Source organism: Lutra lutra, chromosome 17 (genome assembly GCF_902655055.1).
Source record: "Lutra lutra chromosome 17, mLutLut1.2, whole genome shotgun sequence".
NCBI classification, from domain to species: Eukaryota; Metazoa; Chordata; class Mammalia; order Carnivora; family Mustelidae; genus Lutra; species Lutra lutra.
In genome coordinates, this window is record NC_062294.1 from 854,178 (window position 1) to 867,909 (window position 13,732).

General features: G+C 65.4%; 1 protein-coding gene across 3 annotated transcripts in view; it reads left to right on the forward strand.

Annotated features, from left to right (window-relative positions):
* The first annotated feature begins 786 nt into the window (after nt 1-786).
* CBFA2T3 (CBFA2/RUNX1 partner transcriptional co-repressor 3) overlaps nt 787-13,732 on the forward strand; it is an 80,246-nt gene continuing 67,300 nt past the window's right edge. For 2 of the 3 annotated variants that reach the window (XM_047710096.1, XM_047710098.1), the window contains exon 1: nt 797-1,116. In XM_047710096.1, the coding sequence (XP_047566052.1) occupies nt 1,029-1,116 (88 nt within the window). In that variant the 5' untranslated portion in view covers nt 797-1,028. Of the gene's footprint in view, nt 1,117-13,732 lie in introns of all 3 variants that reach the window. The other variant, XM_047710097.1, reaches the window with a different exon arrangement.

Below are 13,732 nucleotides of genomic sequence, written 5' to 3' on the forward strand. Positions count from 1 at the left end.
CGCTGCTGTCCCAGTGCTGCCTTCAGCATGTGGCCTTTTTGTCGCCTGTGGTGGAATGTCCAGTGGGGATGGGGCTCCGGGACACAGGGGGTCTGAAAGGTCACAGAGGACTCTGATACGGTTTCTGGAACCCCTCAGACCGGGGGGATATCTCTAGTACCCTCAGCACATCCCAAACAAATCGACCACTGTCCTCCCAGGGCGCCCATCAGGAAGTGGGGAAGGGTTTCCCAGGAGCCCCCGGCCAGGAGGCCAAGCACAGAGAGAGGGGTCTTTGCCTGGCCTGTAGCGGTCCTTCCCGGGTGGGTGGGGGCCAGGAGGCCCTGGGCAGCCGAGGGAGAGCCCAGGAAGCCGGGATGGGGGGGGTGCGGCTGGTCAGGGCGCCCACCGAGTCTGCCTCGGGGCAGGGCCAAGGTTCAGGGAAGCGGCCCCAGAAAGGTGGGCTCTGGGGAAAGTCTGGCTGAGGAGAGGGGAGGGACAAGAGGCATAAACCATGCAGGACGGACACTGTCCCCCCAGCCCTGGTCGAGGAAGCATGGGCCGCCCGGGCTCCAGGTGGGTGGGGTGTCCCCCGGCTGGCGGCAGGAGGAAGTTGTTGGAAGTGAGACCGGAATGGCCGTGAGGGAAGGCCGGGCCGGGCCGGGCCCAGATGGTTCCTGTTGAGGAAGCGGTGGGCACAGCTGCCTCCTCAGCCCCCAGCCGCGCTATCACGGTGACACAGCTGGCTGCCCCTCCTGGGCTGCGGGAAGACCTCCCCCACCGGCGCCTCCCCGGCCCGCCCTGCATCACATGAGCCCCTCCAGCCTCCCGCCCCTTCCCCAGGCTGGCCGGCAGCGGCTGCAAGAAGGCTGGAGCTCTGTGGGGCAGAGGCCTCCGGCGGTGAGAGAGCCGGGCTGGCTGCACCCCCTCGTCCTTCCCTCAAGGCCCCTTGAGGTCAGGAAGGGCGCGCCCCACCCTCGTCGGCCCCTGGAAGGCGGCCCACCTCTCACTCAGCACCAGGATTGTCTCCCAGACCCACCTCCAGACCCATGTCCCAGGCATCCCCGCAGCTGGACGGCGGGCTCCCAGTGTCCACCAGCTGCTGCGTGCCCCGGGGTCCCAGGAAGGGCGGCCCAGGTAAGAGGACGGCGGGGGAGGACCGTGGGAGCAGATGGCGGGAGCGTGACATCTCCAGGCCGCCACTGCCTGCCTGGCTCTGTTGACAGCTCGGGCCAGCCATGTTGACTCACCTCAAACACCAGCACAGCCTCCCCCCGGGCACACTCCCACACAGCTGGGACAGGTGGCCTCGGGAGGACCTGGCAGGTGCCGGGCTGGGTGCGGGTGCCCCTCCCTGAGGCACAGGCTGGAGGGGGCCCTGCTCAGGCCCATCTAGGAGGGAGTGGGCTCTGTCCTTCTCAGCGGGCAGGGTCCCAGGAGTTGGTGAGGAAGGTGGTGTGCAGACAAGTGGAGGCACCCCTCCTTCTGGGAGGACCCCAGGATTTAGGGGTGGGACGAGGACACTGAGGCCACAGGGAAGAGGGCCTGGCCCAAGGCCCCTGGATCAAGTGACGGTCCAGGACCCAACCCCGGTTCCCACCGATAAGCACTCTCTGCCAAGACTCCCGCCCTTTGGAGCCAGTGCTGGGGAGGGGGGGGGGCGGGAAGGGCCCAGGCCTTGCACCCCACCCCCAGGCTGCGGCTCTGGGCAGAGGCCTCTTGGACACCCCCAGCCCCACTGCGAGGTCCTGGGGGCCTCGTAGGACCTCATTCCAGGACTCAGGGGGCAGCCCCACTCCCCAGCCCCGCCACGTGGCCATGCTCCAAGGAGCCTCTGGAACCTCCCAGAGCTCACAGCCCCAAGTCCCACTGTTGCAGCCATGTCCGGAGTCCACATGGGCTCTGACGCCCCTGACGCACCTCTACAGGGGCTACCTTCCCCACCCTGCTGCTGTCCAGGGGCCCAGGGCCAGCCCCTGACACGGGGCTCCACTGGTCACCTGGACCTTCCAGATGGAACGCCGGGCTGTGCAGAAGCCCACTGGGCACCCAGAGTGCTGTCGGCCCTCACCACGTGTGGGGTCCGGAGCCGCCACAGGGAGGTGCCAGCCCTGGACACGGTCCCCCGCCCCTCAGGCCGGCCTGGGGCTCTGGTCCTGTCCAACTGCTACGGGTACCACACACCCCCTCCCTCCCTGGGGCAGTCCCCCCGCCCCAGAGCCGGCAGCCTGCTTCTGCCGCAGGGCCCTGGGTCCAGCCCTGCCTCACCTGGGCCTCAGTTTCCTCGTGGGTCAGATCCTGTCCTCCCACCCCCAAAGGCATGTCGGAGCAGCTTCCCCGAGGCCGGGGAGGGTGAGGGCAGACGGGGTGTGTGTGAGGGCCGCTGTAGCTTTTCTGTGTGAGTGGGGGGCCGGGCTAACCCGTGGAAGGAGTCGGAGGCCAGGAGGTATTGTGCAACGCGGCTGTGCGCATGTCATGATGGTGCTGGCGGGCTTCGGGCACCAAGAGTCGACTGTCTGGGCGGACCCTGATGCCGAATCCCTGCTGCTGACTTACTGGCCCCACAGTCCCCGCACCCTGAGCTCCCTGCTCCCTCGGGGCCTCACGGAGCCCTGCGTACTTGGCTGGTGCGTCGGGCTGGTGGCTTCTGTGGGCCCGGGGGTCCCAGGCCTGGGATGCTCTGACCCGTAGGAGTTCACACTCTGTCTTCCCTTAATCGCCTGGACCCGTGGGATGGCCACAGCCGTGCTGGGGGACATGGTGGCCCTCGGCCGGCCCAGGCCCCTGGGGCTCTGCGACACTGGGCGGTAGCAGCAGGTGGGGCCCAGCCAGGGGGCCTTTGGAGGCCTTGGGGATGGGCTTGTGGACAGCACAGTGTGACCTTGAAGTTTCTGGGGCCCACAGGCACCCCAAGAATCCATGAAAACCTTGGAAACCCCAAAACATATGAAGTGCTTCTAAACTGTGAACAGAACGGAAAGTAACATCCCCAGTCGGTGAGCAAACGTCTCTGAACGCCGCTTGGTGGGATGCGGGCGCCGGGGGTGGGGGCAGGCAACGCTGCACCTCCGGCCACCAGACCCCGCTGCTGGGCACTGGGCTGGCCCCTGAGCAGCCTCACCGGGGCCCTGGGGTCCTGGCCAACCTGGCACCACCTCTGCTGGTGGCAGAGGTCAGGACCCCTCGAGGTGGTGGACCCGCTCTGCGTCATGGGAAGGGACGGCCCCCTCTAGAGGAGTGTCTACTTCACTCGGATTTATTAGGCGCCTACTGTATGCACTGGGAGCTGTGCTGATTCCAGCAGCGCACTCTGCACATGGGGAGATTGAAGGCCGGGCTGCCGTGCCCCTTGCAGAGCAGGAGGTGGGAGCCAGGACACCTGTGCAGGGGCCGGAACGGAAGCCCTGAAGGCCCCCCATGACTCCTGGAGCAGGGGAGGCTGGAGGGCAGCTTACTGTGACCAGCCTGGTGGGAAACTGAGTCAGGCCTGCTTTGTGTCACCAGAGAGGGAGGAGGTGGGGTCTGCATGGCAGAGCGCAGCCCGTGTGACCAGGGAGAGAGCGAGCATCCCGTCCCTGGAGGAGTCCAAGTAAATGCAGGCTGGGGCAAGCATGGGTGTGGGCAAGATCCCAGGGCCGGTGCCATCCTGAGCTGGAGTGGGGCAGAGCTTGGGGTCCGCGGGTAAGGTGGGCTCAGAGGCCACCACAGTCACCAAGAGCACAGGCTCGTCCTCCCCATCACACGCTCCTGTTCCCCGTCCAGCTTCCCCAGGGGCCACGGGCCCTCCAGCATGCTCTCGGCTGGGCATGTCCTCCCCAACTCTATCAGTTTCCTGGGACAAATTACCTAAGCCAGGTGGCTTAGAAAAGAAGTCTTGTTCCCTCCCAGGCCTGGGGGCCAGAAGTCCAAAATTGAGGCAAGACCAAGCCCCCTGCAGAGGCTCCCACCGTGGCCACGTGCCTCCAGCCTCTGCCACTGCCTCACACGGCATCTCCTCTGTGTCCCTCCCTATGTCCTCTCCTCACCGTGGAAGGACACTAGTCATTGGATTTGGGGCCCCTCAATCCAGGTGACCAGATCTCCAGCTGTTCCATCTGCATCCAGGGAAGGCTTGGGGAAAGGTGCCCAGAGCCCATATGGTCCACCTCTGTCAGGGCCCGAGGTCAGGACCTGGGCACAAGGCCTCCAGCTGCAAGGGAGGCCTGGGGCCCCCAGGGGAGCAAGGCTATCCCTGGCCTAGCCCACACCATCCCCACTTATCACTCAGCCACAGTCCCTGGCCATGCTTGCGGGACTGTCAGGACACTGGTAGACTCACGCAGGGAGGCCCTGGGTATCTAGCTGGGGGTGTGCAGGAGGCCCTCTTTGTAGTGGGAGCCAAGGGCCAAGCCCCTCAGGGGCCACCTGACCTGTGACCCTGTCGTGGCTGTCCACCTGCGTGCGTCTGTGTACAAAGTACTGTTGACAACTTTTTGGTTCCATATTGTCTGTGCTGTCACCACACGAAGGATGGCCCCATGTCCCTGCTCAGCTCACACCCTGCGGGGGACTTTTCCCTTCACTCAGCCCCCACCAAGACCCGAGGTGACAGACCCCATCCCCCACCTCCTGGGAGCTGGGAGAGAGCCCAGGAGGGGGAGCCGAGCGGAGCTGTTGGGAAGTCTCAGGAGACACGCACTCTTGTCTCTGTCCCAGCCTTTCCTAAGGTCCCCAGGCCATCCCCCAGGGCACAGAGCATGGTAGCAGAGCACAGCTCTGGGCAAACAGGAGCTCTGGACCCGGTCCAGAAGCCTGGTCCCCCAAGTCTCACGTCAGGACGAAGAGGAAGCCAGTGGAGAGCAGACTCTGCTTCCCGGGGCGGGAGCTGGGGGGGTGGGAAGGAGGGCTCCCTCCCTCCTGCGGTAAATGTGGAGTGTCCCCCCCACCCCCGGGAACTTCCCTTCCTGCTGGAACGTGCCCGTCCCTTCCCTGGGCCATGCCATAGCATCCTCGGGCAGGCCAGGAAGGCCATCCACTGAACCCTGACTCTGACCCCAGGAGGCCGGAGCCGCAGGGTGGGTGTGATGAAAGAGGGCTTCCTGGAGGAAGCGGCCCCAAGGGGGCAGCTGGAGGAGGTGAAGAAGGCTTTCACTTCTCAAGGTATCTTGCCTGAAAAGAGAGGCGTCCTCCTCAACCTGGCTCAGCACCAGCTGTGCGGGGCTTTCTCACCCACTTTCACTTCCCAACAGTTGATGGGGGAGGCTCGGCCAGGAAGAGTGGCCCCAGGGAGAGGCCAGAGCCGCTTGCCCCCAAGCCAGGACTCTCCCTCCAGTGCTCCTTCCAGAGACATCGCTCTGGATGAGGCCGCACTGGCTGCCAAGGGACGGAGAGGGCGGGGGCGGCTCCTGGGGAGAAGAGAGGCCTCTCGGAGAGCCACCCACCTTCGGGGGAAACTCCAGGCCGGCTGAGGTGCTGTGGACTCCGGGTCATTCGTAGCGATCGTTATGGGGCTGGAGGTCAGACTGCAGTGGGCGCTGGTAAAATTCTCGTTATTAAAGTGCCATGTGCGTGGGGCGGGCCAACCTCCCGGGGCGATGGCCGGACAGCTGCCCACGATGCCAGGGGTCGTCGGTGGGGTCGTTTCACGTGGCACTTTGCCGAGCTGCTTTGTCTTTCGTCGTCTGCAAGAGCGAGGCTGCGAAACGTGGAGCTGGGTCACCTCGCACTGGCACGCATGCCCTCCAGGGCTTTCTGCCCTCTCCACCTGGCTTCCCACTCTCGCTCTTGCCCTTCCAGCCCCTGGGCCTTTGCATGTGCTGTCCCCGCCCCCCGAGAGCCTTTCCCTCAGGCATGTGCCCTGCTCCCTCCTCACCCCCCTGTTCCCTGCTGCATTTATTTATTTCAGCGGGCAAACTCGGCATTGCCCGGGGCTCTGGGCATGTCTACCGTATCTCTCCCCAGCAGCACAGGTGGTCTGCTCCATGGTCTGCCGTCCCCTTGGCGCCCACGGCCGTGCCGGCTCACAGGGCGCTCAGCACTTGGGAGTGGATGCATGCCGTGCCCAAGGACGGCCAGCCACCGCACACACAGCGTGTGCCTGCTGATGCCACCGCAGGGACTGTAGGGGACATCTGTGTTGCTTTCCAGATCCCATATCTGTTGTGACAGCCGCTGTCAGGCAAGGAACGGAGGCTCCAAGACAGAGGGTGACTTGCTGGAGTCACACAGCAAGGGGGCCGGGGCCCAGAGTGGCACCTGTGGGCTGACCCTTCAGCCCCCAAATGGGAGGGCTCCCCTGCCGTGGGGAGCCTTGTGGCCAGATGTTGGGGCAACAGACGTCCAAGCCTCCTGGAGATGGCAGGGGTGGGACGGCCACCTGGCACCACCCACAGAGTCTCCGTGACCCTCCCCCTACCCCACAGTGGCCAGCAGGGGGTCTAGGTCAGAGGTCAGCTTGAGGGCTGGTCCACAGAGAGGGCTGCTTTGGCCAAGGCCCTGGAGGGTCTCTGGAGCCCCCCTGAGCCCTCTCCGCTGCGTTCACCTCCAGCCCCCAACCTGGCCAGGTCAAACCGCTCCCATCTGGAGCCGGCTCAGAAGCGGGCAGTGAGTCCTAGGTAGGGCCGGGCGACTCGAGACAGAACCTCCCAGACGTGCGTCCGGCTGGGCCTCGGCTTCTCCCATGTGATGGGGACAGGATGGAGCGGCTCTTGCTAGACCCTGGCAGCCTCTCCCAGCCAGAGGGCATCCCTGGGGGTCTGCGTGCCCCTCCCCTGCAGCCTGAGAGCTCTCAGGCTGACGGTGCCGGGCAGCAGACCCCAGAAGTGGGGAATGGCCCCCGTTTTCCCACCCGCGGTTCCCAGCACCCATCTGGCCACGGGACCCAGGGCTCTGGTCGGAGGTGTGTGAACCCCTTCCTGGGCTGCAGTGCTGGTGGGCCAGGGGGAATCAGGTGTGGCGCCCGTGTGGGCTCACCAGCTGGGACTGGCGTCTGGGAGGAATTGGGCAGACACGTCCTCAGGTGCGACCCCTGTGCTCCTGGTGGGAGGGTCTGGTCGGCCTCGCCGGGGGCTCAGCGATCCTCTGGGCAGTGGGGAGCCCCAGGAGGCCCATCCCCGGGCAGCGCAGGTCTCCCAAGGGGGCCTGAGGCTTTCCTTGGGACGTGGTGCTGGGGGCATGGCCGGTGCATCACTGTCCCTGAGAACAGGACATGGGAGCAAGTCCCTGCTGTTGATCCCCAGGCTGCCAGAGGGAACAGGGCTGATGGGGCACGATGGGAAAACCTACTCCAGACTCCCTCCTGGGCCTGCACGCGGCTTTCCCGGCAGCCTTCACGGCGCCATCAGGCTGCTTGCAAGATGAGAACACGAATCAGAGAGGTCAGGGAGCCGGCTCAAGGCCCCACAGCACGTCCTAGGCAGGGCCCCACGGGGGGACCTCGAGAAAGGGAGCCCCTTCTGCACCCCCTGCTCCAGAGATGAAGACTGTGCCTGGCATCCCACGGCCCCAGGACCCTCTCCAAGCCCTCGGCGGGATCTGCTCCCCTCACCCTGGGGAGCCCAGAGCAGGTGCACTGACACCTGGGCCCCGTGCGTCCCAGCAGATGCCGGCAGAGCTGTGCGCCCAGCCCAGGGCGCCTCCAGCGAAGCCCCCTCAGCTGGCGGCAGCTGGGGAGCCCTTCGGAACTGCCGACCCGGGCCCCGGCGTATGACTGCCCAGCACCCACGTGTTCCAAGTGGTTTGGAGCGCCACTCCCTGCAGCTGAGGGCTGGGAGGGGTGCGGCTCGTGGAGGGGTAGGTGTGGAGAGGGGTCCCTTTCTGAGAGGAAGCGGTGTTGGCACCTGCCCGCACGGGGCTCGCAGCCCTGAGGGGACAAAGAGCCCACGGGGCCGACGGCGTATCAGGACCCAGCCCCACACCAGGGTCCTTACCCTAATGATGTGGCCTCATCCCTGGTGCCCTTGGCCCAGCAGAGGGGAGGAAGCCGGAGGGCCTGGTGCCCATGCTGGCCATGTCCTTCCCCCAGGCCCGAGGAGCCTCGCAGACCCTGTGCAGAGGTACGGGAAGTGCAGGGTGGGGAGGTCTAGGCAGGATGGGAGCCGTTGGGAGGAGGCTGCTCTGAGGACAGGGCCGGGGCGGGGGTCTGGGCTAACCCTGCGTGGCCTGGCTTCCCTGGTGCGAGGAGCTCAGCCGTGAGGCAGTGGGGTGGGGAGACCATGGCCTTGGTGGGAAGTCCGGGCTGGTAACCCCGTGAACCCCCAGGCCCTTCTCTGTCTGTGACATGAGGATAAGAGGCAGCCCCGGAGAGGCTGGGGGCTCTGGTGAGGGACCCCGGGGCCCTCCGCCCTCCTCCCCCCAGGTCCCCATGCTCCCTGCCACCAAGGGACTTGCCCGTGACCCCCGGCAGGCCCTTGCCTCAAAGGCCACTTGTGGCGGCTGAGAGAGCCTGCAGTGGAGAAGGAACTGGGCCATCTCCCCCGCCCGAGGCTCCTGGAGCTTCCTCCTTCCCTCCCAAGCTGGGGTGCATTTTGAGTGTTGTGGAAAGCCCCGACCTTGCAGACCCTACGAGGGAGAGCGGGGTGGGAGGAAGAGCCAGCGGGAGGGTGGGAAGGACCTCTGGCCATCGTCCACCCGGCTGTGCCCCTCACCGCCAGCTGTCACAGCCGCGGATCCCAGGCCAGTAGGGCCAGCCTGACGCAGCCCTGATCACCCCCATGGGAGATTCGGGGCCCCTCTGCTCCAGGGCCAGGCACCGGGGTTTCCTCCCACCTGGGCTCCCTTCCTAAGAGACGAGGTGTAAGGGTCCCAGACCCCTATCTGTGTGGGGCTCCACCAGCCAGGCCAGGGGACCCCGACACTCAAACCTGGAGCTCAGTCAGAGCCCAGATGGACAGCAGCTGGCCTCCTCCCGAGCTCGCCACCCTCAGCAGCCCCTGCTCTCTGCCACTCCCCTGCCGGGGCCTTGGGTGGGGGACTTTGTCCCAATGTTTGGCCAGGCCTGGACACATGGACAGACAGACAGCAAGCCTGGTCCTGCCCCTCTAATACCACAACATTCTCTACATCAAGTCTGGGACCACACATCCCCAAAACAGGTGCAGACAGGTAACCAAAAATGCAAGTCAGAGGCCCCCCCCCCCCCCCGCCATGGCCCCCAAGGGCTGCGCTCCCAAGTACTGGGAGGCTCAGGAGGCCTCAAGGGGCTCTGCTCGGCCCCGGCCCCTCAACCAGGCTTCCTCGTCTGCAGCGGGAGGGGCTGTCCCCACCTGGGGGCTCTCCGGGTGGGGCTGCCACCCCGAGCTCCGGGGCAGCTCCGGGGCAGCGGGTGCAGCTGGGGTGAGGGAGATAGGAGCAGGCAGCTTCCTGTCGGAAACCGAAACTGCCAGGTGCTTCCCGCCTGCCCTCCCTCCCGGGGCCACCCAGAGACAGCCAGACCCACCGTCCTGCAGCCCAGCCCTCCGCCCAACGATGAGGACCTCGGGGCCTCGCCTCCCAGCACGGGGCCCCTCTGAGCCTCGGTGCAGCCCCAGCCTGAGCCACCCTGGCGCCAGCTTTCAAGGTCTTTGCGCAAAACACAGGGTGCAGACCACCTTAATGATTTTTAACTTGGGACACCTGTGAGCATGGTCAGACTCAACAGAGCATTAAATCCAACTGTTCTGGCTTCGTTCTCCTTCCCTCCGGCTGGGGATTATGGAACATTCTGCACGTGGTCCCCCATCCGTGGGCAGGCTGCCCCGAGTCCGTGGATCTGGGGGATGGGAGGAACCCGTCTGACCTGTTCTCGGGCCCCAGGCTCGCCCGTGGTCCTTGCTTCTCCGTGGCCCCTCGTTCATTTAATCTGAAACAATTGGCAGGCCCGTCACCCAGAACACTGGGGACCAGCTGCGCCTCCTTGGAGAGCCGTCCCTCCCCTCTGCTTCTCCGCAGAAATGGATCACCCCAGACGCCGTGGCCGCCCCCAGAGTCTGCCCCAGCCACAAGCGGCTTCAAGCCGGGCTGCGTGGGCAGGACCCACTCAGCTAGCCCGGGCGGCGTCTGGACGAGCTGCGGGACCCCAGCGCCTTCCCGCAGCTCCTCCGTAGCGTGATGCAAGGACACGAGAGCCCCTCGCGGATGGAGGCTGCAACCGTCCAAGGTGCTCGTCGGTCCGCACGTGTCCTTCCCAGACACACTGTGATGTTTGGTGTTTTACGTTGTTACTTAAACATATCACGGTCGACGTACTCTTTCCAAGTTTCCTCTCCACAATAACATGACCTGGGTGCAGGCAGCGGGTTCCAGGAGCCCAGGCCGGGCTTTGGGTGGGGCTGGACGGGGACTCCTTCCCAGTGGCCGTTGTTAAAGGCCTTCTGTACCGTGCGGGTGTCTGGCAATGGCATGGATGTTTCTGGAGGTCATGAGCGGCTGAGGCTCCTGGAGATTTCTCAGGTGTGGAAACCAGCACCAGCTGGAGAGGGGAGGCAGGAGGCAGAGCGCGGGGCGGGCGTCTCAGCCCTTCTAGCCCGATCCTTTCTGAACATGGGCTCCTGGTGGGCCCCCGTGAGGCAGTGGGACATGTCCAGCTGCAGGGACAGAGGCCAGGAGTCTCTCACTCGGGTGCCTCCTCACCAGCGGCCACATCCTCTCCTGCCAAGGACACAGGGGAGGAAGTTCGTCAGGCGGGAGAGCCTGTCATCGTGCAAGGGTTGAGTGGGGACCCCTTGGGAGCACGAGGCCTCCGAGGACACTGGGAAAGCTCTGAGTGGCGGGGGAGGAGCTGCCTTGGGCTCTCCAGCAGGAAGAGGCTCGAAGGGGCCTCTGCATCTGCCCAGGGCCACTGAGCCCCCGGGTCATCCCCCATCCCCGTCATCCTGATGCCCTGCAGAGGGGGCCACGCGGATGGTGGGGAAGTCGGAAACAGAATGGTGGCGGGTCCACCCCCATCAAGCCCGTAAGGGGACCAGGGATGCACAGCAGGGCTGCCCAGGGGCCCAAAATGGCCCGAAGGCCGCTGACCCTTGGCAACCTGCTCAGCAGCAGGAGGACTCAGTCCATCATGTTGCCTCTGGCTGGCTTGGAACGGGGGCCCAGCAGAGGAAGGTCAGGAGACAGGGGCGCGGCTGGGCTTGATGCCCAGAGACAATGGCCGGTGATCAGACTCCCTGCAGGGGAGGTGTGGGGCGGAGCTCCGGCCTGGAGAGGTGAGGCGACACACAGCCACCAGCAGCCCCCAGTCCCTTACACTCTTGCCAAAACAACGTGGCGCTCCAGGCCCTCCTCACCCGTTCCTCCCGGCCTCTGGAAAGTGGTCGTGTGCACACGGGTTGTAAAGACCCCGGCGATGGACACTGCTGCGGGGGGCTGGGCCTGGGGGGCCGGCAGGTTCTCAGTTTCTTTTCCCTGGAAGGCGGGTCCCTCTTGCTCCTGAGGAGACCCTGTGGGCCGACAGCCCTCCACGCGCAGCTGGAAGACACGGCTGGTCAGAGGGACAAGAGCCTCACCACCTCTGTGGCTGGGCCAGACCTCGAACCAGACCTGTGCTGACCCGCCCACCCCTGCCGGTGCCAGGCTGAGCCATGGCCCTGTGGGATCTGGCAGGAGGCCGTTCTCACCAGGGTCTGGAGTCTGAGGGCCACTGCCCCACGCGGACTGTGCATGGGAACCGGGTGCTCTAGAAGCATCGGCCGCAAGCGGCTCTGGGAAGGCAGAGCGTGGGGCTGGAAGCTGAGAACGAGGAGCCCGGCATGGGGCCTCCCGCCGCGCAGTGCCAGGCGCCAACACGGAGAGCAGGCAACCCGCGGACAGGGAGCCGTCCCCGGAGGCTGGCGGCGGGAGGCACTGGGTGACAGGTCGTGGGAACACGTTCCTACCTATGGGGCTGGGGCTGCACGGCACCGTCAGGACCCTGGCCGCTGCAGCCTCGTTCCTCTCAAAACGGTTACAAGGGGCACTTTTCCACTGTAGGTTTTTTACCACAGAAAATGTAGTTTTCTTAAAAAATAAAAACAAACAACCACTAAAGCATCGCGAAAGGTGAGCCCTTCCTCAGCCTCAGGGCCCTGCTGACCCTCCTGTACATGTCCCGCAGGCCGTGGGGCTCTCCAGCAGCCTTGCTCCAGGGCACCCCGGGTCCCCCCCCCGCCCACCCTCGGCATCCAGGGCCTGTGCGCTGTGACCTCCCTCCAGCCCTGGGCCTTGCCTCTAGCGGTGCTTTCTGGAGAGCCTGCCCCAGCCCCCTGCCTGCCGCACAGCCAGGACTCCAGGCGCCTCACGTCGGGGCTGAAGACGAGGGTGCAGAAGCGCCTTCCCTTCCCTCCACCGCAGCCCACAGCAGGCATGGGTTTGTGTCGCGGGGAGTACACCCCGAGGTCACCCCCGGAGCAGGGAGCTGCGTCTGTGTGCAGAAATGGACAGAAGGTTGGTGCCATGACCCCCAGGTGTAGGGCCCTGGGGATGTCCTCCCGGGCTCACGCCAGGCCTCTGCGCTAGGGTGTGCTGAGCACCCCCAGGACCACAGGAAGACGCGGGGGAAGGTGCTCCGTGGCTCAGCGAGTGCCACTCCTAGGAATGTGGTCCCCGAGAACCTGGACGTCAGTTCTCAGTCCTCTCAGGTGGACCTTTGGCCCCACGGAGGCACCTGGGCAGCAGGCCACTGTCCAGGGGCCTGGGTGCCCCTTCCAGGGCATGTCACGGGCATGGCCATGCTTCACAGAAAGTTCTCACTGCGTGTGGACCAGGCCTCACCATCTGGCACAACACGGAGTCCTTGATGGCCTCAGGCACTTGAGGAAACTTGAAAACCCCTTGCCTTCAAGTCCCGGGTCAGCAGCCACACACCAGCCCCTGCAACCCGTGGACCACCAACACTCTGGTCAAAAGCAGTGAAAATGTCGATGAGAACATCCCACTGCTCTCCCTCCTACACGTCTGCCTTCTGTCCTGTGAGCAGTGTGGCTTTCCTGAGTCTCCGTGCGTCCCACGGCAGCAGGCTGAGGAAAGTTCTAGAGACACCAGGCCAGAATGAACACACAGGCGGCCCCCGGGCTCCCACCCTGCACGTGACCCCACCCCTGCTCACGGCGGGACCCCAGACCCCTCTGGCTGCCATGACTTCTCCTTGAATCGAGCTGCAGTCAGAGTCAAGCTTGAGGCCGGCGGCAGAGGGTGAGAAGCCGGTCCCCCGTCCACGCAGGGACCCATTCACACGGACGCTCGCTCACTGCGAACCCGAAACCCGAATGCCACTGGGCCTCCCGTGATTTTATTTCCTACCTCTGGCCACCCCGCCCATGAAGGGTCTGAAGCCCGTGTCCAGGAGGGGGGTGGCCGGGCACGTAGATGCAACGTGGACGGGAGGCGAGTGGCACGGGCCACCTCCAGACACGGGCCTTTCCGCTCTCCCTCCTCCATCATCCTCTTCCTCGAGGCTTCCTGGCCACAGAGTGGCTGTGCCGCCTCCAACCATCACATCTGCCTTCCAAGCAGGAAGAAAGAGGAAGAGAGACAGTACAGAGGACGAACCCTGGGCCAGCCCCTCCCAGCAGGAAAACCAAGGTTTCTGTAGATGCCTGCCTCCCCGAGGGCTGTCCCACCAAGACAGGGCTCCTGCCCCCATCCCCGAGGCTCCTTCCCAGACCAGGACAGTCCGGCTTCTGTTTCTTCTCCGTGGCCTTCTGGCGGCCCCTGCTCCCACGGCCCCATCGACCCAGCTCTGGCCCCTTGAGGTCTGTGGTGCAGGTGACCCTACGACCAGCCCACCGATGGCCGTCCTTGCTGGCCATGGAGGGCAAGGGGA